The sequence below is a fragment of the Vitis riparia genome, chromosome 10 (assembly GCF_004353265.1).
Source record: "Vitis riparia cultivar Riparia Gloire de Montpellier isolate 1030 chromosome 10, EGFV_Vit.rip_1.0, whole genome shotgun sequence".
In the NCBI taxonomy this organism is placed as follows: Eukaryota; Viridiplantae; Streptophyta; class Magnoliopsida; order Vitales; family Vitaceae; genus Vitis; species Vitis riparia.
In genome coordinates, this window is record NC_048440.1 from 12,419,209 (window position 1) to 12,442,955 (window position 23,747).

Sequence of the window (23,747 nt, forward strand, 5' to 3'; positions counted from 1 at the left end):
CATTATTACTACTTCTACGGTACTTATTTAGGGTATTTAGCTATGTATATATAATGTTATACTCTATATGTGTACGGCATCTGATTGCTTTTATAGAGATAAAGCACACTTTCGTCAGGCATCTCATGGGATGAGAATCCAACGGACCTTCCTTTCTATTGGTTGGCACGTTAATCTAGCAGTATTTATGTGGGGTTATCTCTCTCCCTTCCTTTCTATTGGTGTTTAGAGTGTTTCATAGCTCCTAGGCTATGGAATTGAGTGCTTGTTCTTGTAGTACCATTATTTTGAACACGTAAAGAGGAAAGAGGAAATATACTCCTGATCCATTTTTCACTTCCACTTAAGTACGTTAGGTATTAATTATGTTTTAATAAATTTATGATGTCATTATAAACTGATATAAAATCATATGCTAAGGAGATGAGATATCTCCGATTGGTATCAAAGCAAAATTTGATCTCTATTAGTCTTTTTCTTCATGTCATGCTCTTAATTTTTAGTAAGTAATTTTTTTTTAACAAGCTATATTAGATTTATAAGAGGGCATTAATATGATAATTAAATAAATAATTTTTACACATTATTTTGTTCTTCATATATATTTTTTGACAAATTCCTCTCAACAAAACCTTTTCAATGCTTCTTGGATTGCTCAAATCTAGGGCTATAAATTGAGTAGGTTATCTGAATTAAGAAACAATCAACTTGAATTCAATTCAATGTAACTCTAATCCGAGATACTCAATCCAAGTCTAACTCAACCTCATTTTTTTTAAGTTCAGATTGAATTTGAGTTGTTTAAGTTATACTTGGGTTGGTCAGATTAGATTCGGGTTGATTAGATTGAGTTTAGGTTGGTTAGGTTACATAATTTAAAATCCATTTATAATATTTTTTTAAATATATTTATATGAAAATTAAATTAGTAAATAGGACAAAATTTCAAAATAGCAACAAAAGAATAAATATAAGGAAAAAATATTCAGATAAAGCTTCGAAACTCATCAACTTTGAAGACAAAATCGGTATTTTCTCCATTTACATTTCTAGTCTCGGAGTTCTGATCAACCAGTACTTAATTTATAGTGCACTCATAACTGGTAAGGACCAGGGAAATGCTATTTGAAATGGGTTTATTAAGCATCAAAAGCTGAATTATGTTTTTGTTTCTATTATTATTATTATTATTTTATTTATAGTTTATTTAGATAAATGGATGAAATAAGAATGGAATGAAACAAGCTGTTCATTTAGTAAACAGAAGTGCCCAATTCTTTCAAAATCTAGCTCGTTAGATGAACCTGCATCTTGACTCAATCTATATATCTTTCTAAAAAATGAAAAATATATGATATAATATGATATAATATAATATAATTTGATATTTTTAAAACAAATTAGAAAACAAATGAATATTATTATATAGGAGAATTTGCATTATAAATTATGGACTCGCATTTTTCATATGCATTCCTACTAGATGATGAGACTTGCATTTTAGGTGAAAAATATATTTTATAAAAAGTGGAGTTGTCACTTATTTTGATTCTTTTTATAAGGAAAATAAAATAAGAAACTAAAACCCTAAGAAAAAAATATATGCTTAAACTTTTAGAAAAACGTATCTTTGAAAAATTCGAGTCTAAGTCAAAGGATCATATTACCCATTGAGAAGATATTATAAAAAAGTAGCGCATCTCTAAGCCCTAAAAAGGTTTTTATTGGCTGGGTTGAGGGATGTGTGATAATTCTAATAACATATTGAGCCAACGAACAATTATTTTCAATTACAAACATAAAGTAGAGTTAGCAAGCGTACCTAAGGTGCTTCTTAAAGCACTATCATAAGATGGTGGGGTTAGATCAAATGACAAGTTATATAACATGCATCTCATAAAAAAAAAATCAAGTAATAATCAAAGCAATTAAGGATAGTATCAAACATGAATGAAATTTATACAAAACATGTATACTCATAAAATTAAAAGGTGAAGGGCGGTGAGCGTATCTGAACAACATATCTTAAACGTAATGTGTTTCCAATATGAATAGAGAGTAGGATAAAAGATAATGACAAGCAATTAGGGGAATAAAATCTACCATGCATGGTATCTACATGGCATAAGGAGAGAACATGAACTCACAAATACATCAATTATCATACAAGGCATGCATACGACTTCCATCTTATCTATATATATATAAATAAGATGGAAGAAATAAAGATTATGAGAAAGTATGTAACCAACTAATTAGAGTAAGGCATCACAATTAAAATATTAAATTAATACCTAAGGGAATCCTTTGATTAGATAATAAATAAAAACCAACTTCCCTATCATATATAATATATCACAATGCAATAATGAATAATAAACTATGAAACATCCATTCATTACTGTTAGAAAAATTAGACTAATCCAACATAAGGTAATTCATTCTAGAGGATGGGTGAATAGAGTGATGGTATTTTTTTACAAATTTAAATTATGTGAATACAAGAGACAATTATATGTACATATAAAACAATATAAAGACAATTGCAAATAAAGTAAAAGAGTTGAGAATAGAGAATTTAAACACAAGATTTTTATAGTGGTTCGGCGCAACCCGACCTACATCTACTATTGTCTAACTTCAATCCCAAGCTTGAGGTTCCACTATTTCAAGGCTTCCAATTCAAGCTTTTAAGCAATACAATTGGATTATGGTTCCAATCCACCCTCTTGGACTTTTAGTTCTAAGCGTCCTTTACAATCCTCAAAAGATACCTCACTCTTGAACAATCCCTCAAGTGATACTCTACACTTGAGAATCCCTAAGTGATATCACACACTTAGACTTTTCTTCTCAAAGATATACAAATGAAGATAGGAAATATTCTCACAAAATTCTAGTACAAAACTTTAGGCTCAAATGTACAAGAAAAACTAGGATTGAAAGGTGCATTAATGATATGCAAGTTTTAGAACAATTGTGCACTCAAAAACACTATCCCAATGCTCAAATATATTCAAAAAATATTTAAGAAGGTTAAAATCTTGAAACAATGAATATTGAAGCATTTTTATAGAGGAAAACAACCAAACTAGCCATTGGAGGTTTGATTGGTCGAGCTAGAGGTCAACTGGTTGACTAGCCGTTAGTATTTAATGCTTGGCAGACGACCTTTAGACCTTGACCACCCCTTGATTGGACTTTAATTGGATCTCGATCGGTTGAACAAGCGTTTTGGAAGAGAGAGAAAGTTTTTACACCATTTGATTGGTTGAGCTGAATTGATTGATTGGTTCCTCATCCGCTTCAACCGGTTGAGTCGGTTTTAGCTCAACAACCATAATTTTCAACTTAAAACCTTTTAAACAAGTTTGGAAAACAAGTTTAGAAAACATTTGACACAAGGTTTTAGTTGAAAACATGAAATCATCCAATTTTAAAGGATTTTAAAACAAAATTACTTTTGAATTATTTTGGTGCATAAACTAATAATATAATGCATGAAAGACCTTGTGCACCAACAACCTTACAAAGAGATCCTATAAAGCTTAAGTCGAAAAACACTTCTCTTCGAGGTCTTCTTCTTCTTATTGATTTCTCTTTGACTTGATTTTGTCTTTGTGATTATCACTTTGAAATCTTCTTACCTAATCACACTTAAAATATAATCATTAGTTCCAAACCCTGTTTGTTATCATCAAAAACGAAATTAACCATACCTTGGTTTCACAATTATGAATTAAACATTAAGAGCAATTAATATACAGAAATTCAACATATGACCAGAATAGATTGTCTTTAGAATTAAATTCTAAAAATATATTAAGAAGATGAATTTAACCACATCAAAGCATAGGGGACTTATCCTAGATGTCTAGAACAAAATATAAAAGTCCAAACACTCATTCAAATAATAGATTTGATCCAAAATACCCAAAAGTTCCTAAAGGTCCAAATTGGGCAAAAAATAATAACATACATAAATTGAATTTTAAAACAAATATCCAAAGGCCTTCTAAATTCATACAAAAACTCATACATGTCCTTAAGGTGTTTAGATTATATAAATAATAAAGCCAAGACTAGTGAGCACTCAAAAGAATTTTTAAAACACCTAAATTTATCATGTCTAGAATCAATCATGTACAGTAGGCGAGAATTTGAAAAATCATATCTCACTCTGGAAAACATATATTTCAATATTTTATATATCAAAATTCAATTTCAGGAAATTAAAAATTTAGGAAAAATATTAATTTAAATTAAAAAGGTAAAAAAATTTTAATTCTACAAAATACTCTCGGGTGTACAATATTATCAAACCAATACATAACATGCTGAAAGAATAGATCATAACTTAACTTTGGGAAAGACTTTTTGACTCAAATAACATTCTAGAATCAACTTCAATAAGTGAGTAACATCATACATGTTTTGGAAATTTTATTAAAACATCCTAAAATGGTCAAAATGATTTTTTTTTTTCTTAATAGTCAATAGCTTGGTTGAAGCTAGTAGTGAAGTGATTTTTGGAAAATTCTTTCATGTAAGGCCCCATCAAGTTTCCCCATTCAATATTCATAAGTTTAATCATAGCATCCTCAATCTTAAATGAAAATATTCACCAAGGCTAAGAACACTCCTATTAGTTTGCCAAAAAAAGTTTTAAAAAGCTAAAAAAAAAAAAAAAAAAAAAAAAAGGAAAAGAATGCAACTTGAATAAAAAGGAGTTGCATATTTTATTTTTTTTAAAAGGGAGATCTTTGCCCTAAATAAGACAAAAAAAACTAGAATGCAAAAAAGAAAAAAGAAAGAAAAAAAAAGAAGAAAAAAAAAAGAATGCAACTTGGATAAAAAGGAGTTGCATATTTTAAAAAGAAAGTGAGATCTTTGCCCTAAAAAAGACAAAAAAAAAAAAAAAAAAAAAAAAAAAAAAAAAAAAAAACTAGAATGGATTCTTTTTAAAGTTTTTAGATAGTTTAAATTCTTTTGACAATGATTTTAGGAGAAGAAAGAGGAACAAGTAAATTAAGAAATTTTAAACACAAAACACAAAATAAGGATTTTCGATTATCAGCTTAAAGAGACAACTAAAAGTAAAGAACAAAGTTAAAAGAGACACTAACTTGGATTCCCTTTTGGCTACCTTTCATTTACTATCAAGATGGAGAAAAAGAATTTTTGACTAAAGAAATTTTTTTTTGACTCAACCCAAAAATGAAAAAAAAAAAAAGTCCAAACTAAAAAAATTTTGTATATAAAATATGTATCAAGATGAAGAGAACCAAAATTTAACCAAACAAACATTCAATAAAATTTTGAAATCTAACTAGCATGATAATTTAATCAAAATCCAATGAATTTTTAAAAATACAATTGACATGAAAATATCCAAACCATCATCCAATGATTTTTTTTTTAATAGAACTAACATGCAAATTATCCAAACTATCATTCCAAGAATTTTTAAAAATAACTAACAATCAATTTTTTCAAACTAGCATTTCAAGATTTTTTTTATATTTAAAACTAACAATCAATTTTTATCCAAACAAAAATCTTAACCATTCAAAAAAAAAAAAAAACTAATATTCCAAGAGTATTTTTTAAAAAATCAATCATTAATTTTTTATTTTTTATTTTTATTTTTATTTTTATCTAAAACCAAAATCCTAAGCATTACAAAAAATAACAAAGTATCCAAACTAAAATTACAAAAGTTTTAAAAAATAATCAATCATCCAAACTAATATTCCAAAAGTGTTAAAAAAAAAAAATCAATCATCAAAGTTTTATACAAAACCAAAATCCTAGCATTTAAAAAAAAAAAATCTATTCAAAGTAACATTACAAGAGTTTAAAAATAATAATTAATTTCAATTTCAATTAAAAGTAAAAAACCTTGAAGTAGTTGAGCAACATGAAAACCCCCCGAAGTTGCACAAAGAAAAAACACATTTCAATTTATTTATTTTTTCATTTTCCATCATTTTCTCATAAACCTAACATTCAAAAATAATTGTCACTACTTTAGAAACTTAGAGGGTATTTGTTTTTTTAACTTTTTGCTGAAAGTAATTTGCTTTCAAACTTTAAATCGTTTGTTTTTCTACTATTTTATGACTTATTATAAATTTTTTGCTGAATATAAAAAGTGAAAATATTTAGCTTTTTCTAAATAGTAGTAACATGCTGATTTTTTCTTACCTTTTAATGCTTAATAGAAATAAAATATTATAAAAACAAATAGTCTAATACTTAACACTATTAAGCATTAAAGTTCTATTTAGAATTAAGTAAAAAAAACAAACATCACCTTAGATTCATAGCTCCTAGCAAGAGCTAGAAATCGCATTAAACAAGAAAAATGAGGTAAAGAAACAACAATATGATAGACAAGAAATCATGATACAACACAAACATGACTTTAGAAACTTAGATTCTTTGTTCTTGGCAAGAATTAGAAATCAAAATAAATAATGAAAATCAAGTAAAGAAACCATGATATGCAAGAGAAGACATAGATTCCTGATGAAAGTCGAGCTTTAAACAAACTAATGTTATGTTTCTCATTAATAAGCATGAGAAATAGAAAACAAAAAAGAAGAAATAATAATGCAATAAACTCAATTATAAAAGAATTTTGGAGGCCCATGCTCTTGACATAATTGTGTTTTTGTGTTTATAAGGGATGTGATGGAGAAGAAAATTCGTCTAAGACAAAAATTTGAAATATAATGTAATTACAAGAGAAAAATGAAGCATGGAAAGAATGGATTATGAAGGAGAATAGAATGTGTCGTGATGCGAAGATACTATATTTGTTGAAGGTAACTTCACCGGAACACGATGCTTCCTCAATTTTGATGAGTTGATGAAGAGTCATCCTAGGTCCAATCTATTGAAGCTTCACATCACTTCTTGAAGAAGCCTCGTTTATCCTACCAAGATCAAATGCTAGAGTTGCTGCTTTGCTTTTTGATCATAACGAACACCAACTTTGAACAAAAAAGGAATGATCATCAGACACCAGAGCAGAGCCTAATGATCATCTAATGGATTCCATAAATACATAAAACCAAATTGTTTGATGATTTTATGCAATTTCAATCAAATAAAAGAAAATATATAAAACCTAACTGAGTTTTTATATCCTTAAAAAGACCTTGGACAAGAATTACAACAACTCTTGAACTGCAAATCACCTCAGTGTTTATTAACCATTTTCATTATGAGCCAGAAACTTATGATGCCCCTAAACTAATTATAACCCGAAGAAAATCAAAACAAGAAATGTCAAGCATTGAATTTGAGAAATCAACAATATTCAACAATTTAAAATACTTTAAAATAAATTTTAAAAAAACCATAATGTTTTCAAATTTTCTAAAACTCTTTAAAATAAATTTAAAAAAACAAATGATTTCAAAATTTCTAAAAGTCAAGAATGTGTAAAAGCTAAATATCAAAGATTGAATTTGAAAAATCAACAATGTTTAGTAATTTCAATATCTCAACAAAAGAAAGAAACCATATCGATTTGAAAATTTCTAAAAGTCAAAAAGGTATAAAAGTTAAATACCAAGGATTGAATTTGGAAAAATCAAACAATGTTCAACACTTTCAAAATCTTTAAAAAAAAAGAAGAAAAGAAATCATAACTTTGGGAGTGAAAACATCATAAACAAAGTGAATTCTTAACAACACAGGGGTTTTATAGAGAAAGTAGAGAGGGAATAAAAAAGATTGAAAAATGAGGACATTGATTCTTCTCCTGTATTTTCTCAGAAGCCAAACAGAAGAGAAGTAGTACCTCCCTACTCTCATCTGGTCGTCCCCTCTCTCCCTCCCTCTCCTTTCCACTTTTTCCTCTACCTTCACAACTTTATTTTGAGAAGCTGTTTCATTTTATGGCTATCATCAAGACAATCGACTGCTATCAAGAAAGTGAAATTTACTCAAATTAGCTGCAATGCATGCGAAGCGTGTGAAATATATGTGAAAAAATTAATTATTAAACTTTATATAAAATAAAGAGAATACACGTTTTAAATTAAGAAATGATTCAAATCGTTTTAGAGTTACAAAATAAATAATATTATTGTCTATAAATAATATATCCATAATAAATAATAATTATTGTTATATTGGATTGATTATATAAAATTTGTTCATTTTATTATTTATATTTCTAAATAATTCTATTATTATAAAAAATATAATTAGCTAAAAATATTATTAAAAATAGGAAAATATATCTTGAAGAGGCTACTTTAATAAAATTGTATTTTTTGAAAACAATTGAAATTATCTCTTTAAGAGATGATTTTCATTTAGAAAAATTATTTTCTTCCGAAACGATATATTTAAGAGACAATTTTGATAAAAAAAATTTGTTTTTTTTAAGAGAAATCACTTCTGAAAGTGATGACTTTAATAATATTTTTTTATTAATTAAAAGATAGAAAACGTTTCTCCAAAAAATGATTTTAGCTTACATGGTGCCATAGTTTAGTTTTTTCGTGGTTAAAACTCTGATAATTTTATAAATATTTTCTTAAATATTTTTTTTGAAAATTAGTTTTGAACATAGGATGTTTTCGAGAATATATTTTAATTATATTAATTTATTTTCACTTTTTTTAGTACCTTTTTTTAAAAAAATAATTATATAAATATGAAGAATAATTGAAAATAAAAAACTACAAACAAAATTTATTTTTAAAATATTTAAAAATACAAAAAATATGGTAAAAATATTTTAAATTACTTTTATTTTAGAAAACATCATTTACCTATTTTTTAAAATTATTCTAAAAAACTATTTTATGATAAATATTTTCAAAATTTTTTTCAAACATACCCTAAATCTCCTTACTCAAGTAATTAGACTAAGTAAGAAGGAACTTTGATTCTGAGTTCCTAACAAGGAACTTGAGCAAATATGGCATATGAATTAAATTAAGAAGTGTCCATATCTCTCTGTTTTAGGAAATCATCCATCTAATAATATTTACTTTCGGGTTTTATTAATTCATTAACCTCGCATTAAGAATTGACTCTGTACAAGTTATTGATTCATCAACCAAATACCCATCTTAATTTATGGCTTTAAACTAATGCATTTGTTGTGGGATATATGGGGTTCAACTAACCCAATTGCATTCCTTACAAGATTAATATAATACAAGGGACATCACTTTTCAACAAACCCAATTTGCTACATTTCTTACCATTCAAGCTTAGGACCTTTTCAAACTATATTTGTTACGAATAAAATAAAATAAAATAAGAACACAAAGATTTACGTGAATATATATATATATATATATATATATATGTGTGTGTGTGAGTGAGAGAGAGAGAAAGAATAATTTATAAAGTAGGTCCATACCGTATAGGCAATACAGGATCGGTCCGACTACCACCACAAAAAAAAAAAAAAAAAAAAAAAAAAAAAAAAAAAACCTCATAATTTTAGCTTTATCATGTATATTGCAAAAGTTTTTCGAGTCGGATCAAATAGAATTCAAGTTATCAAACTCTAACAATATTAATTAAAGATAATCTAACAAGGCGGCATCTTAATTTTCCAAATAAATTTTTGAATGGAATGTTTAATTGAGACTTTTTAATATAATATGGGGGCGTCAAAATTGATCCCCAAATTGCACTTAGGAAATGTTAACATAATTAAGCAAATATTTTCCAAATAAAAATATTAGTAAACACCGTGTCATATGAATATTATTTGTAACACAAGTTGAAATTGGACCAGATTCAACAAAACATTAAATAAAAATTAGGGTGGTTCAGTTTTTCATTAAACAACTAGGTTAGGTGACGATGAGGTCGTAAAGAATGAGCCAATGGCAGATTGATACATGGAATTTGGACCTTACTCATTATTATTAAATGGTTATGACACCGTCAAATTTAACCGTTGTTGTAGTTAGACTCTAAGCTCAGAGGCAGCCACCGGACGGATTTTTCTCAATAGTACGGTAATTTAAAAAAGTTATGCTTAAATTACTGTAGTAGAAGAAGTTATTACAAATATACGGTAGTTTTTGCCACCTAGGAAAGAGGATTTGCCACTTAGGAGAGAGGAGAGAGGAGAGAGGTTCATCGGATAATTTTTTTTTTAAACCAAAATCATCTTTTCAAATTTCGTCAAAGGGAACTCGTCTCTTGAAGAGACGAGTTCCATGAAAAAAAATATAGTATTTAAAAAAATTCCCCATTTACAAGGGAACTCGTCTCTTCAAGAGACGAGTTCCATGAAAAAAAAAAATAATAATAATAATAAAAATTCCTCAAGGTATATATTTAAAAAAAAATTCCTTAAAAAAAAAAAATCCACAAGGGAAATTCAAGAGACGAGTTTCCCATGGGAAAATTTTTTTTTTTTTTAAATATTTTTTTTAAAAAAATTCCCAAATAAAAAAAAAAAAAAAAAAAAAAAAAAAATTCCACAAGGGGAAACTCGTCTCTTCAAGAGACGAGTTTCCCATGGGAAAAAAAAAATTTAAAATTTTTTTTTTTTTTTAAATTCCTAAATTAAAAAAAAAAAAAAAAAAAAAAACAATTCCACATTTCCCATGGGAAATTTTTTTTTTTTAAATATATATTTTTTTTAATTCCCAAATTAAAAAAAAAAAAAAAATTCCACAAGGGGAACTCGTCTCTTCAAGAGACGAGTTTCCCATGGGAAAAATTTTTTTTAAAAAAAAAAAAAAAAATTCCCAAATAAAAAAAAAAAAAAAAAAAAATTCCACAAGGGGAACTCGTCTCTTGAAGAGGCGAGTTCCCCCATGGGAAAAATTTTTTTTTTTCAAATATTTTTTTAAAAAAAATTCCTAAATAAAAAAAATAAAAAAATAAAAAAACCAATTCCACAAGGGGAACTCGTCTCTTCAAGAGACGAGTTCCCCCCATGGGAAAATTTCTTTTTTTTTAAATATATTTTTTTTTAAATTCCTAAATTAAAAAAAAAAAAAAAAAAAAAAAAAAAAAAAACAATTCCACAAGGGGAACTCGTCTCTTCAAGAGACGAGTTTCCCATGGGAATTTTTTTTTTTTTTTTTAAATTCCCAAATTAAAAAAAAAAAAAAAAAAAAAAAAAACAATTCCTCAAAGGAACTCGTCTCTTCAATAGACGAGTTCCCACGGAAAAAAATATATATATATTTTAAAAAAAAGTTCCCAAATTAAAAAAAAAAAAAAAAATTCCTCAAGGGAACTCATCTCTTCAAGAGACGAGTTCCCTTGAAGAATTGTTTTTTTTTTTTTTTTTTTTTTTTTTTTTTGGGAATTTTTTTATAAAAAAAATATTAAAAAAAAAAAAAAATCCCATGGCTCGTCTCTTCAAGAGACGAGTTCCCTTCAGAAATTGTTTTTTTTTTTTTTTTTTTAATTTGGGAATTTTTTATAAAAAAAATATTTAAAAAGAGACGAGTTCCCTTGAAGAATTGTTTTTTTTCAAGAGACGAGTTCCTTTGTGGAATTGTTTTTTTTTTTTTTTTTTTTAATTTGGGAATTTTTTTATAAAAAAAATATTTAAAAAAAAAAAAAAAATTTCCTATGGGAACTCGTCTCTTCAAGAGACGAGTTCCCTTGTGGAATTGTTTTTTTTTTTTTTTTTAATTTGAGAATTTTTTTATAAAAAAAATAAAATTTTTTTTCCCATGGGAACTCGTCTCTTGAAGAATATATATTTTTTTTAATTTGGGTATATTTTTTTTTTAAAAAAAAAAATCCCATGAGACGAGTTCCCTTGTGGAATTGTGTTTTTTTTTTTTTTTTTTTTTTTTTTTTTTTTTTAATTTGGGAACTTTTTTATAAAAAAAAAAAATTTTTTTTTTAAAAATATTTTTTTCCCATGGGAACTCGTCTCTTCAAGAGACGAGTTCCCTTGTGGAATTGTTTTTTTTTTATTTTTTTATTTAATTTGGGAATTTTTTTTTTCCTCATGGGAACTCGTCTCTTGAAGAGACGAGTTCCCTCGAGGAATTGTTGTTTTTTTTTTTTAAATAATAATTTGGGATTTTTTTAAAAAAAATATATTTTTTTTTTCAAGGAACTCGTCTCTTCAAGAGACAAGTTCCCTTGTAAATGGGGAATTTTTTTAAGTACTAATTTTTTTTTTCATGGAACTCGTCTTTTGAAAAGACGATTTCCCTTTGACTTTTGAAATTTGAAAAGATGATTTTGGTTTAAAAAAAAAATTATCCGCTGAACCTCTCTCCTCTCTCCTAAGTGGCAAATCCTCTTTCCTAGGTGGCAAAAACTACCGTATATTTGTAATAACTTCTTCTACTACAGTAATTTAAGCATAACTTTTTTAAATTACCGTACTATTGAGAAAAATCCGCCACCGGACTTTCCAGATTAAACCGATCGATAAGTCAAAATTTCGTACCACCGAGAAGTCAAGGGGCGCCGTAGACCCATGGAGAGTTTGAAAGGTTAAATATTCAGAGCCTTCCATGAAGCTTGTACGCACAAGATCTTACATAAATCCCTCTTGGAAGCTCAATTGAGCCTTATCCATAGTCTATGCAAATCTAAATATTCCAAGTTGTTCTCTTGTTCTAGCCCTTGATTCACAATGGAGTTGCTATCATCAAAGCAAGTCACAAGGGAGAAAAGGAGGAGCAGAAAAACGAAAAGGGTACGCAAGTCTGGCTTCGGGCCATCAAGAAGGCTCTATCATCTGCCATGAAAAAGCATCATCTTCATATGACATGCGCATCCAGCTTCAAACAGCTCTCCGGAATCGGTGATGGTAGAGTGGTGGCGCCTGTCCAGCAACTACAATCTGAAAAGGCTAAGAAACATGTTTCTCAGGGCGGTAAGTCACTGGGAAACCTGATGCGACTCACTTATACAGCTTCAGATTTCATTGACCGGGGTGATCATATGACCCCAACGAGGTCCCCACGGGAGAACATATCGACAAAATGGCGAGAAATTCATGGTCAGTTCAATTGGGAAAATCTTCTGGATCCGATTCACCCATGGCTTCGAAGAGAGATCGTTAAGTATGGAGAATTTGCGCAGGCGACTTATGATATATGCATTCGACTATGATTCCTTCTCGGACTTTTGTGGGAGTTGTAGATACAATCGGCACAATCTTTTTGATGAATTACATCTTACTAAACACGGTTACAAGGTGACTAAGTACATCTATGCCATGACCAACATCGATGTCCCTAGTTGGTTCGAGAGGCCTATCACAGGTGAAACATGGAGTAAAGATTCCAACTGGATGGGCTATGTTGCTGTGAGCTGTGACAAGGAGTCCCAAAGGATTGGAAGAAGAGACATAGCTGGGGCATGGAGAGGGACAGTGGCGCCATCTGAATGGTTCTCGGATATGAAGGCATCGCTCGAGCAAATCGGGGAAGGAGGTGTCAAGGTTGAAAGTGGCTTTCATAGCATTTACACAAGAGTGAGTCTACCAGATATAACAAGTTAAGTGCCTCTGAAGTCTGAACAAGTCATGGAAGAAGTGAAAAGGCTGCTTGAGTTTTTCAAAGGAAGGGGGGAAGGAGTCAGCCTCACCGTCACTGGCCACAGCCTAGGTGGTGCCTTGGCTCTCCTCAGTGCCTATGACGCCGCGTCCTCTCTCCCGGATCTTGATCACATCAGCGTCATTCATTTGGTGCGCCAAGGGTTGGGAACGTCTCTTTCAGAGACAAGATGAGTGAAATGGGAGTGAAGGTACTGCGTGTTCTTGTGAAGCAAGACATAGTCCCCAAACTTCCAGGGATTATATTCAACAAGATTCTTAACCAACTCCATGCTCTCACTAGAGGATTAATATGGTTGTACAGGCATGTAGGCACGGAGCTGAAACTTGACATGTCATTGTCGCCCTACTTGAAGAGGGAGTTCGATTTGCTAGGTTTTCATAACCTAGAGGTATATCTGCATCTCACAGATGGGTTCCATGATACCCAGAGCAAATTTAGATGGAATGCACGGAGAGACGTTGGCTTAGTGAACAAGTTCAGTGATATGTTGATAGAGGAGCTGAGGATCCCAGAGAACTGGTTCCAAGTGCCTAACAAAGGGCTTGTGTTTAACCGGCATGGCAGATGGGTTAAGCCATTTAGAGACCAAGAAGATATACATTCTCCTTTTGGTGAGGCACCTAGTCATGATTTCACAGTAAGAATATGCTTGCACATAATAAATTACAAGTTTGAGCCACGATCGTGTGTACGTAGCCTCTCAATTTTGTACACTTCTAATTGATTCATTTTTTCTCCCAATAAATTAATTTATTATTTCACATTATTCTTAAACAATTCATTCCTATGCCAACATGTATAATACCGGTACCTCCAGGACTTTAGAGTACAGAATCCTAGACAAAATTAGAGTTATGAGCTCGTATCTTGATTTTTCCCATATATTCTAAGAAACATAATACTGCATGCAATTGCAGACTGCAGCAACATTACAATTCCCACTAGCTAAACCTGTATCTCTACTTCTCTTTATCCTTGGTTCTTCACCGTTGATCATTATTATTTACGTCATGGAGCTCATTTACTCAATCCAATTGAATTCAGAACCCCGTTGTCAGACTGAGTTCGTGAATCTGATTCTTTGAAAATCTTTCGTAATACGTTTTTGAAGTCATATGGTTGATTTTCTACTCAATTTTTTTAATGCAATTTATGAATAATTTCTTTTTCTTTATTTTATTTTTGTTGTTTTCATGCTCTATTTGGTTATTGAGAAAGTATAGCAAAGGAAAAAGAAAAAGAAAAAAACTCGAAATCTTGAGACTTTGGTTCCACCTTAGTCTAGTGGAAGATTTCGAGTTTTCATTTACTTTGCATGTGTTGTTGGGAATTCAAAATATTCAAAGAAAAAAGGTTTTGATTCCCTTGTTTTTTGAGATATAGTGCCTCTATATTGCAGAGAAGATTTTGGTTTTTTATTGACATGATATTTTTGTTCCCAGATTCAAAAATATCTTCTTGTTTTTTCTTATGTTTATTTTTTTTAAGCTCCCTTGTTTTTGAAGGTTTGGACTGATTTATCTTCACTTTTCAATGTACCAATAATCAATTATCTATTCATTCACTTTGAGGTTGTCAAGGAGATTTGATATATATGTTTTGCATTTGGTCTTCGTGTATTGTAGAAAGGTGATTGGTGACTGGTGTTATTTTCTTTCCATTGACAATGTAGAGGATAATGCTAAACTCATACTTTCTGTAAGTTTCCTGGTAATTATTAGGGCTCTGATCCTCTTTTTGCTTGCTACCAAATCTAAAATGTATGTGGTTAATTTTAGTATATATATTCATCAAGCTTCTTATTTGTCTAAGCATAGTTACGTGCATGTTTTTAATGGTATCTACATGATCTGTATATGCATATCTCGATGGGTACGTATGTATGCATGCATGCATATGTATACAAGGGCACAACAGTCACATATTAGCGTTACATAGAAATATTTGGGTATAGCCTATCAATATATTTAATGTAAAAACAAGTTATATCCTTTTTCTACTAAGATTTTGTTGACTTACGTGGTTCAAAGCTATGGATCATTTGTTATGCTATCTTGATGCATCTACTTATTTTTTATACCAAAAAATATTCCTTATGTGGTTAGATCTAGAATTGGTATGGGTGTACGTTTTTATTAAGAAGATCTCATTCATTATAGATTGTTATTGGTATAACTCGTGATATTTGTCTTGTTATTATTTATTAACGTCATTATTTACTTATATTAGGCGTTGATGTGGTTGGCAATGGGATCAATTGGTATGATACTGATCAACCTTCGAAACATATGAAAAATACTTACTTGTCTTCAAAGAGTTGGAAATTTGAAAAATACTTACTTGTCTTCAAAGAGTTAGAAATTTGAATTTGGGTTGGATGGATCTTGATGAATCGTTTGCGAAGAAAAATGAGACATTGGATAATACTGTAAAAAGAATTTATGAAAATTATGACATTTTTATTGATAATTGTAAATATTTATATATAAATATATTTAAGTTCTATTATAATTCAAACTCTATCTTCTACTCTAATTCAATTTTTATATTCTACTTTAATTCAAACTAATAATAAATATATAATTAATAGTTAATTGAGAATAAATATATAAATTATTTATTTTCTTTATTATTTAAAAGAGCAATGAATCTCACTGGCAGTGAGTTTTTAGATGTGAGGTTTTCTCAAAATTACTGGTTATGCATGAGTTTGTTTCTTTATGCCTTTTTCATTGGGTAGGGATAGGGGTAGGGGATAGGGCTCAAAACGCCTATCCATGAAGGCTCTTTTAAATCTTGCCTGAAAACCTATATCATGTAATTTGAAGTCGAGAAGTTTCTGATGTAATCTTGCATCCGACAACACCTTCAATTCAGATATATATGGGTTTGGTGTGATTCTCTTGGAACTACTAACTGGAAAACTAGTTTAGAAGAGTGGATTCGACTTGGCTAGATGGGTTCACTTAATGGTCCAAGAAGAATGGACAGTAAAGGTTTTTGACAGGAGCCTAATTTTCCATGATGCAAGTGAAGCAAGGATGGTAGACCTGCTACAGGTAGCCATAAAATGTGAACCGTTCCCCTGAGGCCAGGCCAACCATGAGCAAAGTTGCTGATATAATCAACACAATAAGAGAGGGAAGGGAGAGATCCATGGTTTTTGAGGTCTAAATCATATTATAAAGTAAATGCCCTCATTCATCAAAATCATAGAAAAAAACTAGCAAGGAAAACTTTCATTTTTCCCTTATCTGCATTTCAGCATATATATATATATATATATATATATATATAAAAGAATATGAAACTATTGTACCACAAAAAACAACGTCAGCTTTGGACAACAAATGACAAGCTATAATTACGGCTAACTTTTACTGAGTTTAAGTCCAAAATAATCCATTTGCTGAAAAAAAAATGGTAAGAATATTACTCATCTCAAAATGTTTGTCAAACTAATTTTTTGTATCCACGTAAACATTCACATAGATTTTTTTTTTTAAGTATAAAAGATCACCGTTGGTGACTGTGGTTTTAAAGATTTCAGAAATATCCTTAAAACTACAGTCACAGACTGTGGTTTTACAATTTTTCTTAAAACCACAATTAGTAACCGTGGTTTCAAAATTATTTTTAATTCATACCCATTTTAATAATATTGTGATTTTACTATTATTTTTAAAATATTCTTTATCATAATAACCATAAAAAAATATTTTTTGTCATAATAACCAGAAAACCATAATTAGTAACTATGGTTTTAAAAATATCATAAAAACCACAGTCACAGACGATGGTTTTACAATTTTCTTTAAAAACCATAGTCATAGATTATGGTTTTATAATTTTCTTTAAAACCACAGTTAAAGGAGAACTCATGTAATCATAACTAAAAAAAATATGAGATTTTAGAACTTTGTTTTTTTATTTTTAATTTTAGTATAAATTATGGATGTACCAAAATTTCTTAATGTTGTACCAAATTTTCTTAAAGTTCATTTCTTACAAATTTCCTTAAATAAATATTTTATTTAACATAAATATATAAATTTTTATGGGAATGCATGTAGGCCAAATTATTTTCTCAAAATTTCAAGGAAAATATGAAAAAATAAAGATACATATATATAATTTTAAAACAGTCGGAACAAAAAAATTTATTAAGAATAATTTGTACAAAAAAATAATTTTAAATTGACAATGGAAAATTGTAAAAAATTTTCCCCACTCCGAAACGAATTTTTTTACAATAAAAAGTTTAAAACAGGTTGTGACTATGGTTTTAAAGAAAATTGTAAAACCACGTCTGTTATAGTGGTTTTTATGATATTTTTAAAACCACAGTTACTAACTATAGTTTTATTGTTATTATGACAAAAAATATTTTTTTATAGTTATTACGATAAATAATATTTTAAAAATAATATTAAAATTACAATGTTATTAAAACGGACGTGGATTAAAAATAATTTTGAAACTATGGTTTTAAGAAAAATTATAAAACCACACTCAATGATTGTGGATTGTGGTTTTAAGGATATTTCTGAAACTTTTAAAACCACGGTCACTAATTGTGGTTTTTTACACTTAAAAAAAATAAATCCATGTGAATGCTTATGTGGATACAAAAGATAAGTTTGACAAATATTTTGAGATGGGTACTATTCTTACCATTTTTTTCAACAAATGGATTATTTTGAATTTAAACTCAACTTTTACTTGCAACTATAAAACAAATTATACCTTTTAGTGGGGTCACATGCCGAATGCAACTATAATAACATATTTGTTGCAAGTAAGGATGAAAACATCGGTAATTACAAATATATTGATATTTCTATTTTACATATATATCGGATATATCGGTGGATATTTTAATACAAAATATCGGTGAACCTAAAATTGATCAGAAATTATAAAAATGTAAGAAAAAACTCTTAAAAATAAAATTAGAAGTATAATAGATATTTTAAAATTATTTTGTTCAATAAATTGATATATGTATAATATAATTTATTATATTTGATAATAATATTATATGTGCTAATAAAAAAAATATAAATTTTATAAGTATACATTTATTATTAAATTATATTAAATATTATTCGATAATAATATTGTGATATTTAATTATAATATGTCTAATTTTAAAATATATGTAATATTAAAATTATAATTCATTTAATTCAATTATATTAAATGATATAAAATAAATGATAATATATGAATAATTTTTAATACTTAATTAATATATTAATGATATTAAAAACACTATAAAGAAAATTGTCACGATAATTTTTATATTTTTGGTATTAAAAAATAGATGAAATTTTTTTATTTAATTATAATTAATTTGTTCTTTAAAACATTTTTTTAATTATGTTTATGCAATAAATTTGAGTATATATATTTTTTTTAATTATGTTTATGCAATAAATTTGAGTATATATATACATATTTGGTACAACTTATAAATCAAGGGGCAAACTTGCCCTAGTAGTTGGCTTAACATAGGTTAAACCTTTTGTAAAAACCTTTTGGGGTTCAAGCCTCCACAGTGACTTAAAATTTAAGCAATTTTTAAAGTTTGACCAGATCATGTTGACCGCCTAAAATATTGCGAGATATCGATAAATGTCGAAAAATTGGCGAAATTCATGATAAATTGCCGAAATATTGAGGTACCAATATTTCCCTCCTATATTTTAATTTGCATGTTACTTGAGGTTGCCAACCACAACTATAAGATATAGTTGCACTACCTATGGTCACATGTAGTGGCAGTTACTTCAGTGTGTCACCATTTTTTAAAGTCACACTATTTATCATCTTTAGTAAGAGTCACTCCATAGCTGTATGCCCTTTTTCTGTAGTGAATATGTTGGTAAATATTTCACATCACTACTTAAAATCATCCAAAAAATAAATCATCAATACACTTCATATATCTCGAGAGCAATTTCCAACAATATTAGCAAAAATTTCATGTCACTACCTAAAATCATGCATTCAAATATTAGACAATTTACTCACATGAGAGAGAGAGTTATATTAACCCTCAATACTTCATACATCTTAACAACAATTTCTTACAATATGTCAACTTGGGGTGCAATTTGGATGATTTGGTCCGATTTAATCCGAACTCGATGTTTGGGGAGACTTGGGTAAACATTTTTAATAATACTTGGATTGAGTTTGGATTAAATTTTTTCAACCCAAACTCAATTTGGTTGGGCTAAGTTAAGATTCAAAGAACTTGAGCCTAATTTAATATTTTTATAATATTTACAATATTTATTATCCTATGAAATAATATTAATTTTCTTTTTAGATTTTAAAGAAAAATTAAATTATAATTATACATATACTTTTTCATTTTAAAAAAAGAAGATATATAAGGTGATTTTATTTTTTATTGTTATCTTGAAATTTTATTTTATTTACTATTTAAAATTTGGTATAAATATATACAAATAAGTTTTTTAAAAATCAAGATGGATGGATTTTGAATTATACAACTTAATCAACTTAATCAACCTGAGTTTTACTGGATCAACCCAAATTTAACCCAACCAACCCAAGCTTAATCTAACAAATCTGAGTTTAATTTAATCATCCCGAATTCAATCGAGTTTTAAAAAATAAGATTAGGTTGGGTTTGGATTGAGTACTTCAGATTAGATGTCGAGTTGGGTTGATTGTTTCTTAATTCAAGTTAGATTCGAGTTCACCATCAATCCGACCAATCCATCCAAGTTGCAATTTTACTACCAATCTGTCCAAGTTCTTCAACAAAAATTTCACTTTACTACCTAAAACCATCCAAATAAGAAATGGGAAATACGCTTCACATACAGCCAGGGAGCAATTTTCTACAATATTTGCAAAAATTTCACTTCATTACCCGAAAACATTCAAATGTAGATTATTAATTAACTGATATCATATACCATTATCTAGCAAAATTAAACATAAAGTAACCATGGTGAGTAATTAAATAATTCAATTACCTAGAGAAATAATTGAAATTTATCGGAGCATTTTCAAGGCTTTGGACTTCTAAGTGGGCTAAAAATTAAGCCTATCTTGAGTACATGTACGTATGTTTCAAATAAGTTCGTTCAAAAAGTTTAGATCATCATATATTCCTACAGTATTGGTTGTTAACACGGTAATATAGCAGTATGAGAAAAGGCAATTCGATCAACCAAATTACTCATATATGAATTAATACTTCAAATTAACCTTGACATGGTCTACAGATTAAGAGCCATAGGTTCAATCACTAGGAACCTTTCCAGCTATGAGTATGACCACCAGGAAGAAAAGGAACCTTTTAATTTTTGTATTATAAGGTCATTGTCAATGCCAAAAAATAATTTTAATATTATTATTTTAACATTTTGCGTGGAAGGTGCTGCAAGTCTTAGTTACGTTAGAAATTTAGAAGATGGGAAATGTCAATTAATTATATTTTAATGGTGCCTTTGGAAAATGTCACATTGAGTACGCGCTTTCCAAAGGACTAGTAGCAGCGACTAATAGCCATAGGCTAGTTCAGTCTTACCAACCAGCTAGTTGGACCCAGTAGAGAGGAAAGCTCAATTAACCCCCACATGGTCTATGGGTTGACTGCCCTTGACGAGTTCATTGTTGGACTCCGAATATGGGAAAGGTTTACATGGAATGGTGCCTTCGGCGAAATGACCTTTCTTAAGATATAAAAATTAAAGGAGACCAGCATGAAAGAGTTCACACTGGACTTGCCAAGAACTCATGACACCAGTATGAAAGAGTCCACACTGGAATTTCCAAAAACTCATGAGCTTTCCAAAGAACTAGCAGTGCTTGAAAGTTCAAACTTCATAGCCAGCTTCCATGAAATTAAGTTATCTGTGAGCCTTATATAAACCACTTTCTAGGCTTATTGCATCCAACCCATAAAAATTAACATCATTCAATCAAATTGCAAGAGAGGAAAGGACCATGAGAGGAAAGGAGAAGAAGAGGTGCACAAGCGTGTAAAAGTCTGGGTTCAATTGGATTGCTGTCAATAAGGCGCTGTAATCTGCCATGTCCATGCCACATCTCCCTCCAATACGTGCATCCAGATTCAAACAGCTACCCGAGGTCGTTGACTGCCATGCCTCTGCGCAGCCATTTCAATGCTCAGGGCTTAGGAAATACGCTTCACTTGACTCCAAGTCGGCAAGCCTGATGTATACAGTGTCAGAATTTGTTGACCGGCGGGATGATTATATGACTCGAACGAGGTCCCTCAAGGAGAACATGTGGGCGCCAATAACTTGGAAACATGAAGTTCCCAAGTCAGTGGCAAGCCTGAAGTATACAGCATCGGATCTTGTCGACGGGCCGGGTTATTATATGACTCCAACGAGGTCCCTCGAGGAGAACATGTCTAACAAATGGGAACATCTTCTCGATCCCCTTCACCCTTGGCTTCGAAGGGAGATAGTTAAGTATGGAGAATTTGCACAAGCAACTTATGATGCATTCAATAATGATTCTGGGAATTGTCAATGCGAAAGGCACAAACTTTTTGATGAATTGCATCTTACTAAACATGGTTACAAAGTGACCAAATACATCTATGCTATGTCCCACGTTGGAGGTCTCCATTACTTGGAGAGGTCGCAGTTCACCCAAACATGGAGCAAAGATTCCAATTGGATAGGCTTTGTTGCTGTCAGCACTGATGATGAATCCCAAAGGATTGGAAGAAGGGATATAGTTATGGCGTGGCGAGGGACAGTTGCAGTGTCTGAATGGGTCTTAGATTTTGAGGCAAAGCTACAGCATATTGGGGAGGGAGATGTTATGGTTGAATATGGGTTCCACAAGATTTACAGTTCCAAAAGCGAGTCCACTAGATACAACAAGTTTAGTGCATCTGAACAAGTCATGGAAGAAGTGAAAAATCTAGTGAAGTTTTATGGAGAAAGGGGTGAAGAAGTAAGCTTCACCATCACTGGCCACAGCCTAGGTGGTGCATTAGCTCTCCTCAATGCCTATGAAGCTGCTGCTACGCTCCCTGATCTTCCCATCACTGTCATTTCATTTGGCGCTCCACAGGTCGGGAATATCGCCTTTAGGGACAAGATCGATGAAATGAAAGTGCGAACCCTGCGCATTGTAGTGAAGCAAGATAAAGTTCCAACACTACCTGAAAAGTTTATGTCAACCAAGATCCTTCAGAGACTCCTTTCACTCACTGGAACAAGGAAATGGGTCTACACACATGTGGGCGAGGAGCTTGCTCTTGATATGACATCGTCTCCCTATCTAAAGAGAAAATTCAGTTATAAAGACTGCCATAACCTAGAGATATACCTGCATCTCCTTGATGGGTTTCATAGAGAAGATTCCAGTTTCCAGAAAGGTGCTCGAAGAGACATTGCATTGGTGAACAAGAACAGTGGCATGCTGATTGAGGAGCTAGGGATTCCAGAAAACTGGTACCAAGTGCCTAACAAGGGGCTTATGATCTTTAATAGTACTTCTGGCAGATGGGTTAAACGAAGCATGGTCGATCAAGAAGACATATTTTCATCTATCTGATCGCCTTCAGTTTTCAGCTTCTCAATTAATGTTGATAAGGATTTTCTAAACTTCACTTGTAATTGTTTCATTACAATCAGAATAATTACGATTTAATTAATTTTTTTACCTGATTTGCTAAAGCCTATCAACAAAATTTTCTCACTGGTTTCCTGTGGAGAAAAAAAAAACCAAAAAGAAAAAGGAAAAAAATTAAGAAGATGCAACTGTAACGTGGGAATCCAGCAGAGGTTCAACCGACAAAACTGCCGCCCTCATAGAGAGTACAAGTCAAAAGGCACTGTCCTTCAAACAAACCTTGCATCTGTCATGCATATATATTCTAACTTATAGTGCATTAAAGGTCAAAAAGAATGGGTGATATACTACATGGATAAGGGAAAAAATTTTTAAGGTTATATAATTATGAATTCTTTTAATCTTTCGTACATATATTTAAAGTTATAAGAGTCTCTTGGATATCAAGAATAAATATCCAAATAATTGGGAGGGATTAGTTACAAATGGTATTAAAATCGATCCTCAACCCCGAGGTTTGTTTGATCGTGTTTATCTGTTTGACGATATAGATCCCAAAATTTATCCCAATTTTATATTTATATTAATTTTGAGTTTAATTTT

General features: G+C 30.0%; 1 protein-coding gene and 1 pseudogene across 1 annotated transcript; both read left to right on the forward strand.

Moving 5' to 3' along the window:
* Positions 1-12,531: 12,531 nt before the first annotated feature.
* LOC117924219 lies at positions 12,532-14,275 on the forward strand (annotated as a pseudogene).
* Positions 14,276-21,485: 7,210 nt separating this feature from the next.
* Positions 21,486-23,226, forward strand: LOC117924157 (phospholipase A1-Igamma1, chloroplastic-like). Its single transcript, XM_034842737.1, has one exon. It carries the CDS (start codon positions 21,621-21,623, stop codon positions 23,124-23,126), a length of 1,506 nt encoding a protein of 501 aa, XP_034698628.1. The 5' UTR covers positions 21,486-21,620; the 3' UTR covers positions 23,127-23,226.
* Positions 23,227-23,747: the final 521 nt, after the last annotated feature.

Excerpts from the sequence above, each read along its gene's own strand:
- LOC117924157 (XM_034842737.1), top strand. The coding sequence starts at position 21,621 with ATGTCCATGCCACATCTCCCTCCAATACGTGCATCCAGATTCAAACAG.